Raw genomic sequence first — 23,597 nt, 5'->3', positions numbered from 1 at the left:
AAGAGGTGAACCAATTGTGAGCTACTCCCCCTATTCTATAATGGTCCAACTCCTGGCCATTTGAGAGCAAATTGTGTGATATAAAATGATAAATTATCCTTACATACACAGCCTTTTCAATAACTTTAACAAACACTGATGGCATAGAAATAGATCTAAAATTATCTACATTATCCCTTTCTCCCTTTTTATAAAGCGGCTTTAGTACTGAGTACTTTAATCACTCAGGAAACTGACCATTCCTAAAGGAAAAATCACAGATATGGCTAAATACAGGGCTAACATGTGCAGCACAGTACTTTAATATTTTGCTGGGCACTCCATCATATCCAGGAGAGTCCTTGGGCTTCAGTGATTTAATTATTGACTCAATCTCCCCATTGTCCGTATCACGCAGGAGTACTTCAGACATCAATCTTGGAAAGGCATTTGCCAAGAGTGTTATATGATTCCCTGTAGAAACTAATTTTTTATTTAATTCACCAGCAATGCTCAGGAAATAATTGGTAAATACTGTACATATATCTGATTTATCAGTAACAGAAATATTTTTACTGTGAACTGACTTTATATTGTCAGCTGCTGACCAGACACTTCCTTCACAACTGACCATATGGTTTTAATTTTATCCTGTGAATTAGCTATTCTGTTCACATACCACATACTCTTGGCCTTCATAATAAGATTTTTAAGCACTTTACAATACTGTTTGTAATGGGCTACTGTAGCTTAATTGTGACTACTTCTAACATTTTGATATAATTCCCGCTTTGTTCTACATGATATCCTTATCCCACTAGTCAGCCACCCGGGCTGCCTATTACTGCTAGTACCACATTCAGAATGTTCTAATGGAAAGCAACTCTCAAAGAGCATGAGAAATGTGTTAAGGAAAGCATTATATTTATCATATATGATATCGGCACTATAAACATCCTGCCACTCTTGTTCCTTGACAACGTTTAAAAAACTCTCTATTGCTGTTGGATTAACTTTCCTATATAGTTTGTAATTAAATGTGAGATTTGTTTCAGTACTAAAGCCTTTTAGTGCTAAAATTTTTGCATCATGGCCTGAAAGGCCATTCACCCTTTTACTAACAGAATGCCCATCTAGTAATGAAGAATAAATAAAAATATTGTCTATGGCTGTGCTACTGTTCCCCTGCACCCTAGTTGGCAAAAACACTGCCTGCATCGGATCACATGAATTTATGAGATCTGGCAATGTCCTTTTTCTTGCACCATCATATAAATAATTTATATTGAAGTCCCACATATAAATAATTTCTGCTACTTCTTACAAAGTGAATCAAGAACCCTTTCTAGCTTGAACAGAAATGTTTTAAAGTCAGCGTTAGGGGACTTATAAACAACAACAATTAGAAGTTTAGTTTCGCTAAATTCAACTGCCCCTGCACAGCATTCAAATATCTGTTCAGTGCAGTGTCGTGCTATGTCTATAGACTCAAATGAAATACTGGTTTTTACGTACATAGCCATTCCCCCACCCTGCAAGGAACTCCTCGAAAAACAGCCGGCTAATCTTTTATCCTGGTAAAGGAAGCCAATGAATTCTCAAATCATTTAAGTGGTGTTCTGATATACTAATCATTTCAGAGTCAACATCTATAAGCAATTCACTTACTTTATCTCTAATACGTCTTATATTTTGATGAAATATGCTAATTCCTTCTCTACTCGGAAACATTATGTCCTCTGAAGGTGAACCCTTAGTTAGAGGGACTTCCTTTAAGCAGGTCTACCTATCAGCTGATTTCAGTCTAAAAAAGATGCAGCTCTAACACCAACTACTACAGGAATTTTTCCATGTGTGGTCCCCCCCCCCCCCTACCTACCAGTGACCTACACTGTCACCTATAAGCTTTGCCAGACTCCCCTACCCATACCTATTGATGTGCAGGCCATGCCTTGTGAAACCCGATCTACTGATAAACCCAAATGGCACCACCGACATGTGACGCATGCCCTCTGCCATCAGCACCCTCCCCAGTTCCATGTTAATGCACCTTACAGCTGCATTAAGATGAGGCCAATCATGATGCTGAAACAGTTGCATGAAATGCACATTAGTACCACCAGTTTGAATAGCTATCTTTACCAGTTCACCACCTACATCATATTCCCCGTCCCTGTCAAGACTGTTCCCTGCTCCACTCACTATCACTACCTGAACCTCCTTTGTAAAATTCCTACGTAGCTCCCCTATGCTGTCAGTCACTTGAGCCAACCCTGCACTAGGTTTCACAATGCTGGTGACCTGGTACTCGCTCCCCAACGATTCTTACATCTGCTGGCCCACACCTCTACTGTGTAAACTTCCTAGCAGCAGAACCTTCATCTTTCTGTTAGGCTTTGCAACTGACCTAGGCCTCCTGATTGCTGAGGACTGCTGCATGTTCCCTACATCTACAGCTACACAAGGCTCCTCTCCACCCAACTCTGACAGTTGGTCAATTCTATTGCATACACCAAAGTATAACTGTCTGAATACCTCCTCTTCCTAGCTGCCTTCTTGCTGACTGCCAGTTCCCATTCCCCACTACCCTTCACCCTCCTCAACCTATCTAGTTCCTCCTTCGCACACTGTAACTGCACCTGAAGGGCACAGATCTTACACTCCTGCTCCTCTGTCAACTTGTTTCTACTACAGAGTCTGCATTCCCAGGAGAGGATCTCGCTAGAATGCCCATTGGCTTCCCCACTGCATTTCTCCCCATGAAAATACTTTGAACAAATCCCACACAGCAACCCACTACTCATAAACCTACAGCAGAGCCCACAGTTCTCTGTCATGGTAAAATTTTACAGTTGCTGGAAAAAAAGCTATACATCTATGAAACCATAGTTCAGTTACACCAGTAGAACTATTTATAAAACTAACAATAGCGGTCTCAAAATTCTCTGTCTACTAAGAAAGGAACTACTTGTGTTAATACTGCTACACCACAGCTAATACCAATATCAACAAAACTTCACAAAATTATAGGTAAAACCAAAAATTCAAACGAAGTTAAAACACTGACTGAAAATTTTACTGAAATATTTCACTAGAAACAATAAGAAAGGTCAGCTGAAAACTAAAGCATGAAATGTACTAAACTCCTTCGACGTACAGAAAACTGTAAAAAACACAGCGAGCGAACATTTCCAAAAGTTAGCCACAAACAGCATGAAACATCGCTGAAAACTATTAAATTTAATAACTGTATAACAGTGCACAGATAGGTTTGCCAGAACTTAGCTTTATAACCGCTACAGCTGCTCTGCGTGCCGCAAAATATAAACACACTCTTTCTTTTTCTTCTTCTTCTCCTGCTAGTTTTTTGGCACCTAATGTCTTAAATCTCTAATTTTTTTAGCTGAGAGTAAGAAAATACACAGGAAATTAGTGTTCCCATAAGTTCAATGATAGCCTTGGAGTTCGTGCATTATGAGTTGCAAAAGCAGGTGCAGGAAAAGAAAATGGAACAATGAAACCTTGAATGTAGTCACATTGAATTTAAAAATTATCAGTAATACAAAAAACGGTCATACAGTTATGAAAGGGAGGAAATTTAACATACTAGTTGTCACAGAATGAGTGAAAAAAAAATCTTCTACAGGTACTGGTGACAATTTGAAGTGATTTCCAACAATCAAGGAGCTGAAGCAGTTCTAATGATTAGATTAGATGCACTTTTCTTTCCAAAGATCCACATTGAGGCAATCCTCTGGGCACTAGAACATGCTAGAAAACAAAGAAAAACAGATAAGCTGATGTACTTTCCACAGATCTGAAGTGAAATAGTCCTCATAAAGAAACATATTTTCATTTAAAAAGTAATAACAAGCTTGTTATGAAACATGCAAGTGTTCAATACATTGGAGTGCATGCAGTAATTCTTAGACTGTTGTAGTCAAACATCATCAAATAGAAAAATCATCATTTTACAACACCTATTTACATTGGTCATGTCACTGCAGTTAATTTGTACATAATTATTAAAACAGTGGAACATCCAGGATGGAATGATAACATTCATCCAAATTCCCAAGCCTATAATTTGGTTTCTTAATTTAGGTTCCAAAGACTTCGCTCATAGCAAAGTTACACATGGAGCCAAACAAATGACTATAACTAGTATTGTTTCAATGAATGTTAAACTTTACCATTTTTCATAGGGGACATGTGCTAATGTTCTCATAAAATTTCATTGACATCCATGGCGATCAAGCAGGAAAATGTTCCGAAATTAGGAGATTTGATATATAATGACCCAGGTCAAGATGCTGGATAAACTTTTACTGTTGTGAAGTTTTCATATGAAATTCTGATTCTGTTGTACATGCTTCTGTATGCTACTCTAGGCCAAAATTGTGAATGTCTGATGTCCTCGAGTTTATGGCAATTCCTGATGAATTAGCTCTACGTGAGTAAGATGCTATAGTGTAAACTTTTATATTTAACTTCTCTAATCCTGTGGTGGTATGGTGCTCACATAGGCAAAGGATGTCGTATCTTTTCACAGCACTCTAAGTTTTCCAAACAGACAAGAATTTATTTTACATTATTACTCAGTCCTCTAAAATCCTGATGAAAAAATCTAATCTTACTTTTGTGTGCATTCTTAAGCATATTGTGGGTCTCTTCTTTTGCTGTAACTTCTTTCACAACAGGGTGCCTGATTCCTGGTTAACATACAAAACATACCCATCAGACACCAGTAACCTCCGTGTACATTTTCTGCAATAAGCTGAGTCAACCTATCTTTTTCCCTTCTTATTAAATAGTAGACTGTATGTCACCATCTCCCAGTTGTAGGGAATCTCCCAATTGTAGGGATGGCAGGTGAAGATTTTATTATGAAATTCTGCTTCTTTTGCACGTGCTTCCATATACTGCTCTAGGCAAAAATTATGAATGTTTGTGTTCTTAAATTTATGGCAGTTCCTGATGAATGGAGCAACTCCTCATTTCTCCATTTCTATTGTACAAAAGTGAGATGCTTACCTAAATCATGTATCACTTACCATTACAGAGGTAATTTACGTCAATTAAGTTTGATGACTCTGATTCATCAAAGCAGATAAGTAGTTCATTGATTTTACTTCTTAGTCATTAAATATTTTGGTGCAATAATGAGAGCTGGCAATCAAATCAGATAACATACTGTATAAAGTAGATAACCATATATATGTACTATGATTAAAAATATGACTAAGATTTTGCTATCTATGAACAGTCTCTGTATCACCAACATTATCATTAGGAAAATAATAATATTCACATTGCAAGAAGTCTGTGAAATGTCGTTCAGTTCATTTCTGGGAGGGTGAGGAATTTAAAAAAATAAATAAATCTAGTGCAAATTGTATACTATGTAAAGAATTCAATACATATTTCCTAACTGTTATCTAGTTTAAAGCAGAATAATAATTCAGATGGAGGTTAGTATTTAACATACTGGTTGAAAAATTACAAGAGTTAAAAAAAAAGCACAAATAATGAGAATTTGCACAGAGAATGAAAACGAATCTGACTCTGCGTACATAGTCATTTTACACTGCATAGTAGATGGAACATCTTAGCAATTTGAATGATTCGGCTTACTGTTCCAGTCTTGTATGCAGAGAAGACAGAATCAGAATAACTACATTTGTGTCCCAGTATGTACCCTGATATTTTTGGTCTTATTTTCATGATCCCTATGTGAGATGTAAAACAAAGGCAGCATAACTGCCACAGAGTCTTCCTCAAATATCTGTCCTTTATGTTTCCCAACAACATTTCACAGAACTAGTAATGCCTCTCTTCTAAAGATTTCCATTTAACTTTCCAGAGGATTTTTATATGTGCCATACTAGCCTATTATGATCCTAGCAGTGCATCTCTGTATTCGTTCAATATCTGGTGTCATCTCTACAAGATAAGGCCCAGAAGTCTCAAAGTACTCTAGAATTTGTTATGCAACTGTAGTAACACTGTTCACGTTTACGTCGCACTTCACTTAGCGTAGACCGGGACTGTGTCCTAGGCATGCCCGATGTTAACTGACTGGGCACAGCCCGTGCTGCCGGAGTTGTTGTTGTTCTTGTTGTTGTTATGCCGGCAGAGGTCGCGTCCGAATTCTCGCGTGCCCTCTGGTGGACGGGACTCTATTTGCAGCAACTACCGTCTGTGACGCGCCGTGCCAATGTGCGCCTCCCGCGATCTTTCTGGTGGCTACTGCACTCCTCCTCCTTCGGGGGGTGAAGCCACTGTGATCCACTGCGTCGGAAGGTGGAGCGTCGGGCAGGAGCGACGACCTCCACATCCATTGGATGGCCGGAGTCGAGGGGATCTGCCAACCCTCGAGCCGGAACCTTCGAATATGGCTGGAAATGACCCACAGGAAGAGGCCCCCGTCGTCCCACAACCGGAGCCCAGGACAGAACGTGTGACAAGCTGTCGAACTCCGGATCCTGTTCCACCTTGGCAGGGGCAAGACGTAGTGGCGGGGACGAAGGGGAAGAGACGACCACAGGTGAACCAGCCTCCTGAGAAACCGGGCATGCTAGGGGGGCCGGCTCTCGCTGGGGCATCTCGAACAATGGCAATGCCGGTGCTGGAGCTACTGGAGGCTGCCAAGGCTGAGAACCATCGCATTGCGGCAGAATCACAGCGGGGAGAGGAGGTAACGTCCATTGTGAAACCAACACAGGTGCCGGCAATGGGGAAGCCGGTGTCCGAGAGGTCGGAGGGTGGGTGCCCGAACGTGGACGTAGCTGATTTTGGTGACGACGTACCACCCGGTCCCCCGCCGGCAAGGTATAGAGCCGGGCCCAGACCGACATACCCAGTGGAAACCCAGGTACTCCGTTTTGTGAAGACTGGCGAGGACCAGGCCGGAGGAGGTGCAGCAGAGTCCTAGGTTGACGCCCATGGAGGAGCTCTGTGGGGCTGCGTTCTCCCATTGGTGTGGTCCGGTATGCCGTCAAGAAAAACGTCAATGCTTCCTCCGCAGGAAATTCGTGCACGTACTTTTTCATCTGTGTCTTAAATGTGCGTACCATGCGCTCGGCTTCCCCATTCGGTTGTGGATGGAAGGGGGGAGAGCAAACGTGCCGAATACCGAAGCGCCTACAAAAATCCTGGAAGGTCTGCGAAATAAACTGCGGTCCATTGTCCGAGACCAGGGTGATTGGCAGACCTTCCACAGAAAAGATTTTTGCTAGTGCCTGGATTGCAACTTCTGAAGTGGTTGAGGAGCAGCGAACCACTTATGGGAATCGGGAATAAGCATCAATGACAATGCGCCAAAAGCCATTGAGAAATGGGCCCGCAAAATCGATGTGAACGCGTTCCCATGCTTGGGTTGCCGGCGGCCATGAAGAGAACGCTGCCCTGGGAGATGCTTGTTGACTCGCACACTGGGAACAGGCGACCACCAAGTGCTCAATTTCTCTGTCAATACCGGGCCAGTACACATGCCTGCGAGCCAAGGTTTTAGTACGGGAAACACCCGTGCCCCGCATGTAGTAACGTGAGGACCTCCTTTCGTAAACTTGCAGGAACAACCACGCGAGGAGCTGTATCATCGGTAGCCAGAAGGAGAACTCCTTCCAAGACCGAGAGGCGGTCTCGTAGAAGAAAATAATTACGAAGAGGGTCCGAGGCCTGGCCCGGAGGGCGGGATGACCACCCCTGCTGAATGAGGCGAACTACTTGCCGGAGAACCGGGTCAGCTGCCGTTTCCCTGGCTACTCAAGAACTAGTGATCGGGAAGCCATCAACCGCTTGGCGGGACGCCACATCCAAATGAAAACATATAATCTCCTCTCGATCGAACGTAGGATCTGGGCCCACCGGAAGACGGGAAAGAGCGTCGGCGTTGACATACTGTCCTGTAGGGCGAAAATGAATGTCATAATGGTACTTAGAGAGGAACAAGGCCCAGCGCTGTAGTCTGTGGGCCGCCCTATCCGGAATCTGAGAGGCGGGGCCAAATAACGAGATTAACGGCTTATGGTCAGTGATTAACTGAAACTTCGTGCCATACAAGAAAGGGTGAAACTTGGTAACAGCGTAGACAATGGCCAAAGCCTCTTTTTCCACCTGGGAGTAATGGGCCTGCACGGGACTAAGCGTTTTAGACGCAAACGCCAGTGGTTGCTCGGAACCATCTGCGTTGCGATGGGCCAGGACCGCCCCCACCCCATACTGCGAAGCATCTGTAGCCAGGACCAATGGCTTACGGGGATCAAAAGTAGCCAAACAAGGGGCTGACGTGAGGAGGCCCTTCAACGAGGTGAACGCTCGCTCGCATGCAGGCGACCAATCAAAAGGAACACCCTTGTGCAGAAGGCAGTACAGGGGTGGGCTATAGTGGAAGCCCTGGGAATGAACCGGTGGTAATAGGCTATCTTGCCTAAAAAAGCTTGTAACTCTTTCAGCGAAGTGGGCCGAGGAAGGTTGACGATACCTTGGACCAAACTTCCTAGTGGCTGGGTGCCGTGCCGAGAGATGGTGTAGCCCACATACTCAATGGACGGTTGGAAGAAGGTTGACTTAGGCAGGTGGCAACGCAAGCCCACAGACCTGAATTTGAGAAAGAGGGTGCGAATCTTGTGCAAGTGTTCCTTCGTGCTGCGGCTGGTGACAATTATGTCATCCAGGTAATTAATACAGGGATTGTCGACGTGACATGCTCAAGATAACGCTGGAATATCGCCGGGGCACTGGATATTCCAAAGGCCAACCGCTGGTATTGGTAAAGGCCAAACGGGGTGTTGACGACCGCCAGCCGTTTGGAGTCCTCATCAAGTGGTATCTGATGATAAGCCTCTGACAGATCAATTTTCGAAAAATATTGGCCTCCCGCCACGGTGGAGAACAATTCATCAGCACGAGGCAAAGGATAGGTGTCCACCACCAATTGGGAATTAATGGTGGCCTTGAAATCGCCACAAAGACGTAATTTTCCCGAGGGCTTCCTTACAATAACGAGGGGCGAAGCCCACTCACTGGAAGAAATGGGAAGAACGACCCCTAGGGCTGTCAGCCAGTCTAGCTCTTCCTTTACGTGAGGGCGGAGAGCCAAGGGGATCTGCCTCGCGCGTAGAAAACTCGGGCGGCCGACGCCTTCAACGTTAAGTGAGCTTCAAAATCTGAAACACGCCCCATGCCCTCCTCAAAAATATCTGGAAAGTCTGAGATCAAATATTCCAATGATTGATAGGGAACGTCTTCGGAGACCAACTGTATAGTGTCAGCGATAGAAAAACCGAAAGCTTGAAAGGCATCCAGGCCAAAAAGGTTAGCGGAGCTCGCATCACTGACAACAATAAAAGTAATAGGCCGAGTGACTGATTTGTAAGTCACGTCGGTAGTGAATTGACCCAGTAGGGGAATGAACTGTTTACCATAACTGCGTAGACACCGGTAAACTGGCGCCAACAGGGGCGATCCAAGGTCGGAATAAGTTTGTGCAGTCAACAACGAAACTGCCGCGCCCATATCTACTTGCAGTTGTAACCGGCGCGACCGAACCGACACCTCGATAAAGAGTTTGCGTGCCGATGCGTCGGGAGCCTGGCCCGATGAAACTTCCTGAATGTCAACGTCCAAGTCCTCTGTACCAGCTTCCTTCGATTCTTTTGAGGCTGAGCGGCAAACTTTAGCAATGTGACCTTTTTTATTACATTTGCGACAAACGACCCAACGCTGGGGGCACTCTGACCGATCATGATGTATATAGCACGACGCATAGGACGGCAACAGGGGCCGGCGGCCGGAATTCTGTTTACGCGCCGTGTGGGAGCGGCCGTAACGGCCGGATTGTGCCGCTCGCACGTCGTCCACCCCGGACACAGTGGACGCGGCCGCGCCGCCCTGAACCTCCGCGACGTCGCACCACGCTTCCAGCTGTTGACCTGCGGCGTGAGAGACTTCATACGATTGAGCAATGGACAGGACTTCCTCGAGGGAAGGGTCTTCTAACTGCAGGGCCCGTTGCCGGACCTCCCTATCAGGGGCCGAACGAACAATGACGTCGCGTACCATAACGTGGGCATACGACTCTCGCGACTGCTCCGTGACAAAATGACACTTGCGACTAAGACCGTGCAGGGTAGCAGCCCATGCCCGGTAAGACTGATGGGGCTGTTTCTTGCATTGATAGAACTCTACCCTAGCCGCCACAACATGCGTGCGGCGGCGATAATATGAAGACAGCAATGAACACAATGCGTCAAAAGACAAGGACGAGGGTTCCTGCAACGGCGCTAGCTGCTGCAAAACTTGATACAGCGAGGGAGATATCCAAGACAAGAAGAGAACACGACATACCTCCGCATCGGCAACATGAAACGCTGGAAATGCTGCCGAAGGCAATGTTCATATGCGTCCCAATCCTCCGCCATCTCGTCATATGGGGGAGAGGGAGGAGGGAACTGCGCCAGAGCATACGGCGTGGAGAGCAACGCCGGAAGCACTTGTTTCATGGTGGCCATGAGCTCCGTCTGCTGTGCAACCAAAACCCGCACCAAATCCTCCATGCCATGGAGAAGCTGCGAAACCGGAACAACGATGCAACACCCGAAAGAACGACCCTACTTGTTGCCAATTGTGTAGTAACACTGTTCACGTTTACGTTGCACTTCACTTAGCGTAGACCGGGACTGTGTCCTAGGCATGCCCGATGTTAACTGACTGGGCACAGCCCGTGCTGCCGGAGTTGTTGTTGTTCTTGTTGTTGTTGTTGTTGTTGTTATGCCGGCAGAGGTCGCGTCCGAATTCTCGCGTGCCCTCTGGTGGACGGGACTCTACTAGCGGCAACTACCGTCCGTGACGCGCCGTGCCAATGTGCGCCTCCCGCGATCTTTCTGGTGGCTACTGCAGCAACTATGTAATTTCCTTTACAAATTCACAGCACTTTCCCAGAGCCTTTCTACCAAACCTGACTCTTCGATTTGTCTTCTCTGCCCCAGATTTTACATGTTTGTCTCATTTCGTATTGCTTCTTCGTGACTATCACTCATAAATATTTAAACAATATATTGGCCTCCAGAAGTTTACCACTAATCTTTTAACGGGCTACTACTGAGCTGTTTCCATTTGTCATTGCTCCAAGTGAGAGTATTGTCAAAGTCTTCTGCTTTTGATGCTCTTCTGTAGAGAACAGTGTCATCAGTGAACAGTCTGCTTGTGTTGCCGTCCTTACTTGATAACAACATGTGTGTATAATGAGAATGTGAAAAACTGTATGCACTGTTTGTGACATGTCAATTGTTACCTCCATTTATGTTGAGCACTGTATAGTATAATGTATTATTTTCTGTTATTCAATAATTCTGTGAGCCAATCACATTTTTCTGAAGATACTCCATGTGACTGTATCTTGTTATCAGTTGACAAGGTAGTTCAGTGTTGAATGCCTTTGGGAAATCGGGGAAGAGAGAATCTGCCTGTTCATCTGCACCTAACATTTGAAAAGAGAGAGCCATGTTTCCACAAGTGATTATTCCTGAACACATGGTAGTGTTTTTGAGAGAAACTTCCTGTTCCGTTTGCCACAAAAGGTGGGTCATTTTGAACTTATGGTCTTGAGTCACCCACACTTCCTTTTTAGTGTTTCCCAACCTTATCCCTCTTTCTTCCCTGAGGTAGGGACTAACAGTTCTCAGAGCTAAAATAGTTTTGTGTGTTTAGTCCTTAACATGTGTCAATTAGCAGTACTGAAAATATCACCTTATGAATATAGTACTGGCCGGTGATTCTTCTCATTATTTTATAGTTTTCTCAAGTAAATTTTCCTATTGGTGCATAATGCGAAGTCATATTTTCAATGGCTGACAACAAAAGAATTTTGTTAGATTCACTGAATTTGGAATGTGGAAGATAGTATTACCATCTTGTGATATTTTCTTTCTCCTTTGTTGTTGTTGTTGTTGTTGTTGTTGTGTTACCCTGCTTAGAGTTTTTCTTCATGTGTGTATATTTTTAATTTTCTTTTAACAAAAATTTTTATTAATATCAGAACAAAATATTATTATGGTTGGCTTCTTCAACAGCACCTACAGTATGTAACTTCTTCACATGAACTGCTGCTATTTTCTGCATATTCCATAGCAAATTTAAATCTAAATTTAGACACTTTGGTTGCTTCTTCATTACTGGTATGTCCTTGGAGTTTCTACGCAAAACTGCCGCCTTCCACTGCCTCATTCACTCCAAAAGCTATCAGTTGCATTGTACAATGAACCTAAACCATAATGCTGTGTGGCATAGATGAAACACTGCCAGAAATTAAGTTGTATATAGTGCCAGAAAAAGTTCTAGAAGAAAGCAGTGTTGAAAACCTGAAACTTTATATTAACAGCCTTTTAGTGTGAGAACACAAAGAAACTGTTAGACAGCATGCTGACTCACCACATGGCCAAATATAGTTTTATACACTTTGAGGTGCCCACAGAGTACACTGATTAGCCTGCTAATCAAAGCGCAGTATTGCAAATACAAGTAGAGCTTTGCAAGCACTCCCTCTGTTCTGCAATCTTTAACATTATTTTAAATCAGTCATTGAATAAAAAATGATTCTCTTGCATCTTATATTCTCATTCATCAGATTTTCATTAATGGTCATAGTTATTGTGATATTTCAAAATTAAATAAGCCATAACACTACATTTGAGTAGATTGCAATGAAAAATACGAATCGCTTATGAGGTTACATTCGGTCCATGATACATCATCACACTTAATTTTTCTATGAACTTTGAATGACATCTTTGTATCCAGTCTCAGGAAAATGGTTTGTACGTTTTATGCTCACATCCTCCCATACAGTGATAATGAACTGTTCATTGCATGCATTGTATCTCCAATTATTCAAGACACCGAAATGACTTTTTGTAATATGCTAGCATGCAAAGAGGAGAGTATTTGCCATTTGAATAACATGGGGAGCTTCATTATCTACCACAGTACACAACTACCTACAGATTTTTTTTCAATTAAAATAATGTAATTTTTTAAAGACCCTCAATAGCTATGAGTTGAGAAATGGTGTGCATAAGTGAAGACATTACATATTTATTTTTATACTGACAGTGAGGTTTTTCATAAGTTATTGACCCGTCCTTTCTTCAGTTGGCTGTTTAATGATCCGCTAGTCCAAGATTCTGCTGCGGTTGCAAATGCATTAGGTGAAGTTGTATAAACCCTACTGTATCTCAGTAAAAGAAGCAAAATTCAGTATATATCCAAGAGAAATGTAGGTCTTGTAGACCAGTGGTTCCTGATTCCGAACTGGTGATCATCCTCATTCTGCTTTTGTTGATGTTCATCTTATATCCTCCTTTCAAGACACTGTCCATTCCGTTCAACTGCTCTTCCAACTCCTTTGCTGTCTCTGACAGAACTACAATGTCATCGGCGAACCTCAAAGTTTTTATTTCTTCTCCATGGATTTTAATACCTACTCTGAATTTTTCTTTTGTTTCCTTTACTGCTTGCTCAATATGCAGATTGAATAACATCGGGGACAGGCTACAACCCTGTCTCACTCCCTTCCCAACCGCTGCTTCCCTTTCATGCCCCTCGACTCTTATAACTGCCATCTGGTTTCTGTACAAATTGTAAATAGCTTTTCACTCCCTGTGTTTTACCCCTGCCACCTTTAGAATTTGAAAGAGAGTATTCCAGTCAACATTGTCAAAAGCTTTCTCTAAGTCTACAAATGCTAGAAACGTAGGTTTGCCTTTCCTTAATCTTTCTCCTAAGATAAGTCGTAAGGTCAGTATTGCCTCACGTGTTCCAGTGTTTCTACGGAATCCAAACTGATCTTCCCCGAGGTTGGCTTCTACTAGTTTTTCCATTCGTCTGTAAAGAATTCGTGTTAGTATTTTGCAGCAGTGACTTATTAAACTGATAGTTTGGTAATTTTCACATCTATCAACACCTGCTTTCTTTGGGATTGGAATTATTATATTCTTCTTGAAGTCTGAGGGTATTTCGCCTGTCTCTCACATCTTGCTCATCAGATGGTAGAGTTTTGTCAGGACTGGCTCTCCCAAGGCCGTCAGTAGTTCTAATGGAATGCTGTCTACTCCTGGGGCCTTGTTTCGACTCAGGTCTTTCAGTGCTCTGTCAAACTGTTCACGCAGTATCGTATCTCCCATTTCATCTTCATCTACATCCTCTTCCATTTCCATAATATTGTCCTCAAGTACATTGCCCTTGTATAGACACTCTATACACTCCTTCGACCTTTCTGCTTTCCCTACTTTGCTTAGAACTGGGTTTCCATCTGAGCTCTTGATATTCATACAAGTGGTTCTCTTTTCTCCAAAGGTCTCTTTAATTTTCCTGTAGGCAGTATCTATCTTACCCCTAGTGAGATTAGCCTCTACATCCTTACATTTGTCCTCTAGCCATCCCTGCTTAGCCATTTTACCTTTCCTGTTGATCTCATTTTTGAGACGTTTGTATTCCTTTTTGCCTGCTTCATTTACTGCATTTTTATATTTTCTCCTTTCATCAATTATATTCAATATTTCTTCTGTTACCCAAGGATTTCTGCTAGCCCTCTTCTTTTTACCTACTTGATCCTCTGCTGCCTTCACTACTTCATCCCTCAGAGCTACCAATTCATATTCTACTGTATTTCTTTCCCCCATTCCTGTCAATTGTTCCCTTATGCTCTCCCTGAAACTCTGTAAAACCTCTGGTTTAGTCAGTTTATACATGTCCCATCTCCTTAAATTCCCACCTTTTTGCAGTTTCTTCAGTTTTAATGTACAGTTCATAACCAATAGACTGTGATCAGAGTCCACATCTGCCCCTGGAAATGTCTTACAATCTAAAACCTGGTTCCTAAATCTCTGTCTTACCATTATGTAATCTATCTGAAACCTGTCAGTATCTGATACCTTCTAGTATCTCCAGGATTCTTCCATGTATACAACCTTCTCTTATGATTCTTGAACCAACTGTTAACTATGATTAAGTTATGCTCTGTGCAAAATTCTACCAGACGGCTTCCTCTTTCATTTCTCTCCCCCAAGCCATATTCACCCACTATGTTTCCTTCTCTCCCTTTTCCTACTCTCGAATTCCAGTCACCCATGACTATTAAATTTTCGTCTCCCTTCACTACCTGAATAATTTCTTTTATCTCATCATACAATTCATAAATTTCTTCTTCATCTGCAGAGCTAGTTGACATATAAACTTGTACTACTGTAGTAGGCATGGGCTTCGTGTCTATCTTGGCCACAATAATGCGTTCACTGTGCTGTTTGTAGTAGCTTACCCGCACTCCTATTGTTTTATTCATTATTAAACCTACTCCTGCATTACCCCTATTTGATTTAGTATTTATAACCCTGTATTCACCTGACCAAAAGTCTTGTTCCTCCTGCCACCGAACTTCATTAATTCCCACTATATCTAACTTCAACCTATCCATTTCCGTTTTTAAATTTTCTAACGTACCTGCCCGATTAAGGGAAATGACGTTCCACGCTCCGATCCGTAGAATGCCAGTTTTCTTTCTCCTGATAACGATATAATAATTCCAATCCCAAAGAAAGCAGGTGTTGACAGATGTGAAAATTACCGAACTATCAGTTTAATAAGTCACAGCTTCAAAATACTAAAACGAATTCTTTACAGACAAACGGCAAAACTGGTCGAAGCCGACCTCGGGGAAGATCAGTTTGAATTCCGTAGAAGTGTTGGAACATGTGAGGCAATACAGACCCTACTATTTATCTTAGAAAATAGATTAAGGAAATGCAAACCTACGTTTCTAGCATTTGTAGACTTAGAGAAAGCTTTCAACAATGTTGACTGGAATACTCTCTTTCAAATTCTAAATGTGGCAGGGGTAAAATACAGGTAGCGAAAGGCTATTTACAATTTGTACAGAAAGGAGATGGCTGTTATAAGAGTCGAGGGGCATGAAAGGGAAGCAGTGGTTGGGAAGGGAGTGAGACAGGTTTGTAGCCTCTCCCCGATGTTATTCAATCTGTATATTGAGCAAGCAGTGAAGGAAACAAAAGAAAAATTCGGAGTAGGTATTAAAATCCATGGAGAAAAAATAAAAACTTTGAGGTTCGCTGATGACATTGTAGTTCTGTCAGAGACAGCAAAGGACTTGGAAGAGAAGTTGAACGGAATGGACAGTGTCTTGAAAAGATGATATAAGATGAACATCAACAAAAGCAAAACGAGGATTATGGAATGTAATCGAATTAAGTCGGGTGATGCTGAGGGAATTAGACTAGGAAATGAGACACTTAAAGTAGTAAAGGAGTTTTGCTATTTGGGGAGCAAAATAACTGATGATGGTCGAAGTAGAGAGGATATAAAATGTAGACCGGCAATGGGAAGGAAAGCGTTTCTGAAGAAAACGAAATTTGTTAACATCGGGTATAGATTTAAGTGTCAGGAAGTCGTTTCTGAAAGTATTTGTATGGAGTGTAGCCATGTATGGAAGTGAAACATGGACGATAAATAGTTTGGACAAGAAGAGAATAGAAGCTTTCAAAATGTGGTGCTACAGAAGAATGCTGAAGATTAGATGGGTAGATCACATAACTAATGAGGAGGTATTGAATAGAATTGGGGAGAAGAGTAATTTGTGGCACAACTTGACAAGAAGAAGGGACCAGTTGGTAGGACATGCTCTGAGGCATCAAGGGATCACAAATTTAGTATTGGAGGGCAGCGTGGAGGGTAAAAATCGTAGAGGGAGACCAAGAGATGAATACACTAAGCAGATTCAGAAGGATGTAGGTTGCTGTAGGTACTGGGAAATGAAGAAGTTTGGACAGGATAGAGTAACATGGAGAGCTGCATCAAACCTGTCTCAGGACTGAAGACCACAACAACAACAGCTAGAACCAGTATTACATAAAGAACCAGCTGGTATAATGAAAATTATTTACACCTTTGGGGATGCACATATGTGGAGTTCTCATTTGTTGCATTGTGGACCATATTTTATCTCAACAAGCTTGGATAAGAAAATGTAGTCTCACAACTAATATTAACATGTTTCCTTAGTGTTCTTACCTCTTTTCTTTCAGATATCCACCAAGTATCCAGCTTATTGATTTTGGAAGAGCAATTGATATGACCTTATTTCCTCCTAAGACAACATTTACATATGCTGTAACTACCAAAGATTTTCAGTGCACCGAGATGCAGGCAAAAAAGCCTTGGACATATCAAGTAAGTCGTTACTCAGACCTGGCAATATGTATTCATTGTGGGTCTTTAGATAATTGGAAGAAATAAAGAGAATATCTGATTTCAACTAATAAATTGTGTCAACTAAATGCAAACTTTATCTTTTATTTTAAGAAATAAATTTTTGAAAACTGAATTCACTATCAGACTTTCCTCAGTTCATTCATCTGTTGTGTTCCAACCATTCCATAATAGAGAACTTTCAGGGACTATGTACATAAATGATAAAAATGTTAAAAGACAGTAATGTTAGAATAAAATTTCTTTTAAAAGAAATCATTTTCCTATGCTTCAAAATGTGTGTATGCTAAAACTGAATTTCCAAGTGGTGATGGAATTTGTTCTTCAAAAAGAGATTTGGTTTTTTACTCCATAAAAACATTACATCCCACCTTGGATGTTACATATAAACTCATTGTAGACTTTTGTAATGTAGTAAATGACAGATGGTTGATGCTCAAGAAGCATATAACAGTTACAGCAGTAATAAGATATTGTCTATCTTCATGAAGATCCTGTAACAATTTTCTTTGTTGTGTTGTAATACATTAATACTTTTTCCACAAATCATGAATTTATTTAGTTTATTGCATTATTTTTTACTATCTCATATATAAAAATTCATGTATTGAGTAGAGGGAGTTGTCATTCAGAAATTCTTTTAATTTGTTTTTAAGTGTTGGTTGGCTATCTTTCAGACTTTTAATGCCATTTGGCAAATGACAAAAGATTTTTGCAGCAGCATAAGTCACCCCTTTCTGTGGAAATACCAGAGTTAACCAGAATAGTGAAGATCATCCTTTCTTCTAGTGTTCTTGCTATACACTTTGCTATTATTTTTGAATTGAACTGGTTATTAATAACAAATTCTTAAGTGAATATATGTATTGTGAAGATACTGTGACTGTCCAGAGTTCCTTAAATAAATGTTTGCAAGTTGATCTTCGTGGACTCCAGCTATTATTCTGATTACATGCTTTTGTGCAATGAATACTTTTTCTCTTAATGATGAATTACCCCAAAATATAATGCCGCATGAAAGTAGTGAATGAAAATAGGCATAATAGGCTAATTTACTGATATGATTATCACCAGAATTTGCAATAAACCTAATAGCAGAAGTAGCTGAACCTAACCATTTCAGCAGATGATCAATGTATTTCGTCCATTTCAATTTCTCATCAATGCACACGCCTAGAAATTTTGAGTATTCTATCTTAGCAACAGACTTCGGTTCAAAGTCTATATTTATGGTGTTCACTGCACAGACTTGCATATATTGTGTTTTCTCAAAATGTAGTGAGTCCATTTGCAGACAACCATGTAATAATTTTCTGAAGGACATTATTTACAATTTCCTCAGCTAATTCTTGTTTGTTGGGTGTAATTACTATATTTGCATCATCAGCAAAAAGAACTAACTTTGCATCTTCATGAATATAGAGTGATAAGTCATTAATATATATATGAAGAACAATAAGGGGTCCAAAACTGGACCCATTTTTGATACCTCCCCAGTTAGAGGACTCTGCTGATTTTTGCAGACTATCTGTACTGTTAATTTCAATGTTCTACATTCTTCCAGTTAAATATGAATTAAACCATGTGTGCACTGTCCCACTCACACCACAATTATCTAGAAGAATTTCATGATTCATACAGTCAAAAATGTTCAGTTATTCAGGTCATTTAATATTTGATCAGTGAAAGCATATATAACATTTTCTGTTGAAAAGCCTTTCCGAAAACAAAGTAGACATTTTGTTAGTACTTCATTTTTACAGATAAGTGAGACTACTCTTGAATACATTACTTTTTCAAGAATTTTGGATCAGGCTGTCAGAAGTGAGATTTGGCGGTTTGTCAGCATCAGAAGTATTCCTCTTTTGTATGCAACGGTTTAACAAGAGCATATTTCAGTCTATCTGGGAAAAAATGGCCTGATTCAGCGAGCTACTACATAAGTGGTTGAGAACCCTACTCATCTGTCAGGGACAAGCTTTTAGTACTCTGTTGCAAAAGCTTTTACTTTTGAGTGAATTTATTATTTTCCTAATTTCAGTGGGAGAGGCGGGCTGAATTTCAGTTTTATCAAATTGCATATTATTGCCTCTTCCATATAAAATGGCTCTTAAGCACTATAGGACATAACATCTGAGGCCATCAGTCTCCTAAACTTAGAACTACTTAAACCTAACTAACCTAAGGACATCACACACATCCGTGCCCGAGGCAGGATTCGAACCTGCGACTGTAGAAGCAGTGCGGTTCCCGACTGAAGTGGATCCTATTTTCTGTACAAAACTTAAAAATGATTATTAAAAATATTTTCTACTTCTAACTTTTTGTTAACAAAGTTTTCATTGATTTTGACAGAAATACAGTCTTCCTGTCCTCTCAGTTTCCCTTTTAACAATATTCCAAATTGTTTTAATTTTACTATCGGAAGTGCTAATGTTTCCAGAATGAGATTTTCACTCTGCAGCGGAGTGTGCGCTGATATGAAACTTCCTGGCAGATTAAAACTGTGTGTCCGACCGAGACTCGAACTTCGGACCTTTGCCTTTCGCGGGCAAGTGCTCTACCACTGAGCTACCGAAGCACGACTCACGCCCGGTCTCACAGCTTTACTCCTGCCAGCACTTGCCCGTGAAAGGCAAAGGTCCCGAGTTCGAGTCTCGGTCGGGCACACAGTTTTAATCTGCCAGGAAGTTTCAGTGCTAATGTTGGTCATAATGCACATACTTCTGGAATTTTTGATAACTTTTCTTAATACAGTGCAGTAGTTTTTATAATGATTGACTGTTACTGGATCATTACTCCTTCAGCATTGAGAAAACCTTCACCTCTAGTAGACTTGTTTGGATCTGTGTCTGAGGGCTGAGACAATGCCACTACGCTTTTTTACCCTGGTTACAGCACCTACATAATACATAATTTGGCACATAAAAATTATTTAGAAGTAATATTAAACATAGTTAGGGAAAGGTTAAAGGGATGGGGGAACACGTGCTGACACCATGCTACACGTTTCTGTGGATTATCAAAAGCTCTGGTTAATTTGATTGAATTGTATTAAAATCATCATTTCTCTGGTACCAATTGAGTTTCAGATAAACCATGTTGTGTGTTTACTGTATATATAAACTTCAATTAGACATATCGATGAAGAGTGTAGCTGCATAGATTTGCCAGTAGTTTAATTTTAAATGTTTCTTAAATCATATTTTATAAAAAGCTGTGTTACCTGTGAACTAGTGGTTGCACAGCAAAGTGCAATGCTGCAATCAGTTTGTGAAATCAAGACACAAAATTTGATATGTTCATATTCTTTGAGGCAGTGCCATGCCACGGTCAAGCGATGTTGGCAAGCTGGATGCACTCAGTGTTTGTGAGGCCAATTGAGGAGCTATTTGATTGAGAAGTAGCAGATCCGGTCACGAAAACTGACAATGCCCGGGAGAGCGGAGTGCTGTGCCCCTTCCATACCCACATCCAATGAAGCCTATTGGCTGAGGATGACATGGCGGTCGATCGATATCGTTGGGCCTTCCAAGGTATTTTTGGACAGAGAAGAGAGAGAGATATTCTTTAGGACTTCATGACATTCAATTGTAGTATTTTTCATGTATTTACAAGCTATGTTCAGTAGCTGGAAAGCGTCACTTGGTCATAAGCGCGCATGTCTCCTGTAACTCTTGGGTTTCGCCTGTCACCTAATCCTTTTGTGCTCGCCCTAAGCAGGGCGTGCTTAGCTGCTCGCTGCTGCACAGCGTGGCCGTGTCCAGCCGAGTCCTAGCAAAGCCTGTTAAGTCACATTGTGCAGCCAAAATATTGAACACAACTAGAAGGAAAGGTGTGGAGGATTTCAGAAAAAGACAGACAGAAATGGGCCAAAAATTTGTGTGAGTCCTAAGGTGAAAGACAGGTAGAAGAATCATATATGTTAAGGGTCAATTCTGCCCAATCAGCCTATAAAATAAGCATGTTTGCTAATGAAGCAATCAATGTAAATCTTTTTGCACTTTATTTATTGATTCTTGGACAACATCTTCTGGTTTTCTTGAGAAATTCAGTCATTTTTAAGCCCCCCATCCAAGGAGTTAAAGTTGCAGAATGAAATTTGTCAATGATGAAATGCTGCAGTCTCCAAATATTTTCTAAAATCAAAAGACAAACAATCTTCTTAACCTATAGGTTAGTGTATGCAGAGTAAGCACAGTTTGATGAAATTTGAGAAAACAGTAAAGCAGCAGATGTTTGAAACAAAGAATTTAAGTTGAGTAAGTCACTTGTGCCAACTGACTGGGTATACAGTGCTACTGGTCACAGGAAGGGGCCTTGTGATGGTGTAGGAGGCCTGCTGAAGCACCACACTGCAAAACATAATCTTTCCAGACCAAATACAGCTACAATTCAAAATGCTGAGGATTTTATGAGAGTCGTGAAATCTTGAACATCCACAGCCTTTGTTCTTTTGTCCAAAGAGGAAATTGATGAATTCCGTGAGCAGAAAATGAATACGGTCCAAACAAACTACTCCTGTGAAAGGAATTCAGAAGACACATTTTTGGACTCAAAGTGATGCATGAACTCATATTGCAAACACCTTAAGGAGCAAGAAAGAAGAAATTTCATTCGTTAGGCCAACACCTCTGAAACAGAGGGATAATATTCAAATACACAACCTGAGAAGGGGGATGTTTGTGGCATGTGTGTATGACTTCGACTGGTGGATTGCAGAGATTATAGACGCCAGTTATGAGTTAAATGAAATTGTAGTGAACTTTATACTACCACATGGATATAGGTTTCCAGCTGAAGAACAGCAACAACACCATCAGGGCTTACTTCCTGTTCACAATGTTTTGTAGATTGTAATTGCTTCATTTCCTATTGGTTCAACAGGAAGGCATCACTCTACATTAAAGGAAGATACTGACGCAGTGGAACACATTTTTAGTTCATTGAATGGCTAATTTCAACACAAAACAGAGTGCACAGAAGTTTGATAAATTGAAACCTTTAAGTCTTTGGACCTTTCACATACATTTTGGAATAATTTAAAATACTTGAAAAAATGAGTCACTTATTCATCTTTCAAAACTAAAATTATGTTAAATAAGGCTAGGTTTTGATTTTTATGAGTCTGTTATGTGATAACATGGTAATAAAATAGGTTTTATGTATGGCAAAAATTTCAATTGTTTATAAAACCTGTTCAACCTAAAAGTGGAAGCTCTCCTTTTCAGGGAATGTAGAACTATATATGGTACTAACCAACAGAAAAAAATCCAAATTTTATGGCTTGGCATTTTTGGGAAAAAAAAATTTCCATAGATTATAAAAAAAGTTCGGAATGGACAGATAGGTCCAGATGGAGGATTTGTTTGTAATCATAAAGCAATTATGTTTCAAATTTTTTAAAAAATCTAGAACTGTTCCAGAGATACAGCAATTTAAAATTTTTTCCAAAAATTGCATCTTCAAAATGGTATTCGCAGGGCCATCTTTGGAGGGCTGTATCTCGGAGTAGAAATTTTTTGGAGAAAACCAAAAAATACATGTTCCTTACTTAGTCCTTCATTTTAACATATGCTAAATTCAATAACATCCGAATAACCAGTACTCCAGCAGCGACTGAGTAGTGCCGCTGCCTGGCAATGACAGATGGTGATTGTGGTCCAGGGCAGCACACAAGTCACTGCTGAATTTCTGGTTATTTTTTATATTTTACTGTCCCTGTTGATACATACAGATAAATTGAATATCACATTAGAGTAATTTGGGACCACTCTATCTAATGTACACATAAAATTCTGCAAATTACATTGTCATGGTGCATCACACGAAAGGTGTGATGAGGAGAAACTGTTTGGACTGACTCCATGTATACATTGCAAACACAAATTACAAAAATTTGCTGAAACACCAGAGAAAATGCGCATGATGACTCTCGGGTTAGACAAACAGTATAAACAGGCTCTATAAGGGAAATAAATGAAGATGAGATGGGAGATACAGTACTATGAGAGGAAGTTGTCAGAGTTCTGAAAGATCTAAGTGGAAACAGAGCCCCTGGAGTATACGACATTCTCTCAGAGTTGTTGAGGTCCTTGGAAGCACCAGCCATCACCAAACTATTCTCCCAGATACACAACACATACCTGACAGGCTAAATACCCTCAGACTTTCAGAACAACATAATAATTCCAGTTCCAAAAAAAGCAGGTGCTGTAGAACTGTTGGTTTTGTAAGTCATGACTGCAAAATACTGATATGACTTAATTTACAGAAGAATTTATCTTTGAAGAAAGAGAGGCAAACCTATGTTTGTGGCATTTGTAGACTTAGAGAAA

At 40.8% G+C, this 23,597-nt stretch overlaps 1 protein-coding gene across 1 annotated transcript in view; it reads left to right on the top strand.

Annotated features, from left to right (window-relative positions):
* The window catches only part of LOC126484437 (mitotic checkpoint serine/threonine-protein kinase BUB1-like), a 220,226-nt gene that overhangs the window by 176,752 nt on the left and 19,877 nt on the right, over positions 1 to 23,597 (top strand). Inside the window, exon 17 of the mRNA XM_050107954.1 lies at positions 17,076 to 17,220. Coding sequence (XP_049963911.1) covers positions 17,076 to 17,220 — 145 coding nt within the window. The remainder of the gene's footprint in view (positions 1 to 17,075; positions 17,221 to 23,597) is intronic.

This window comes from Schistocerca serialis, chromosome 6 (assembly GCF_023864345.2).
Source record: "Schistocerca serialis cubense isolate TAMUIC-IGC-003099 chromosome 6, iqSchSeri2.2, whole genome shotgun sequence".
NCBI classification, from domain to species: domain Eukaryota; kingdom Metazoa; phylum Arthropoda; class Insecta; order Orthoptera; family Acrididae; genus Schistocerca; species Schistocerca serialis.
This window is presented reverse-complemented; position numbering and strand designations above follow the sequence as displayed.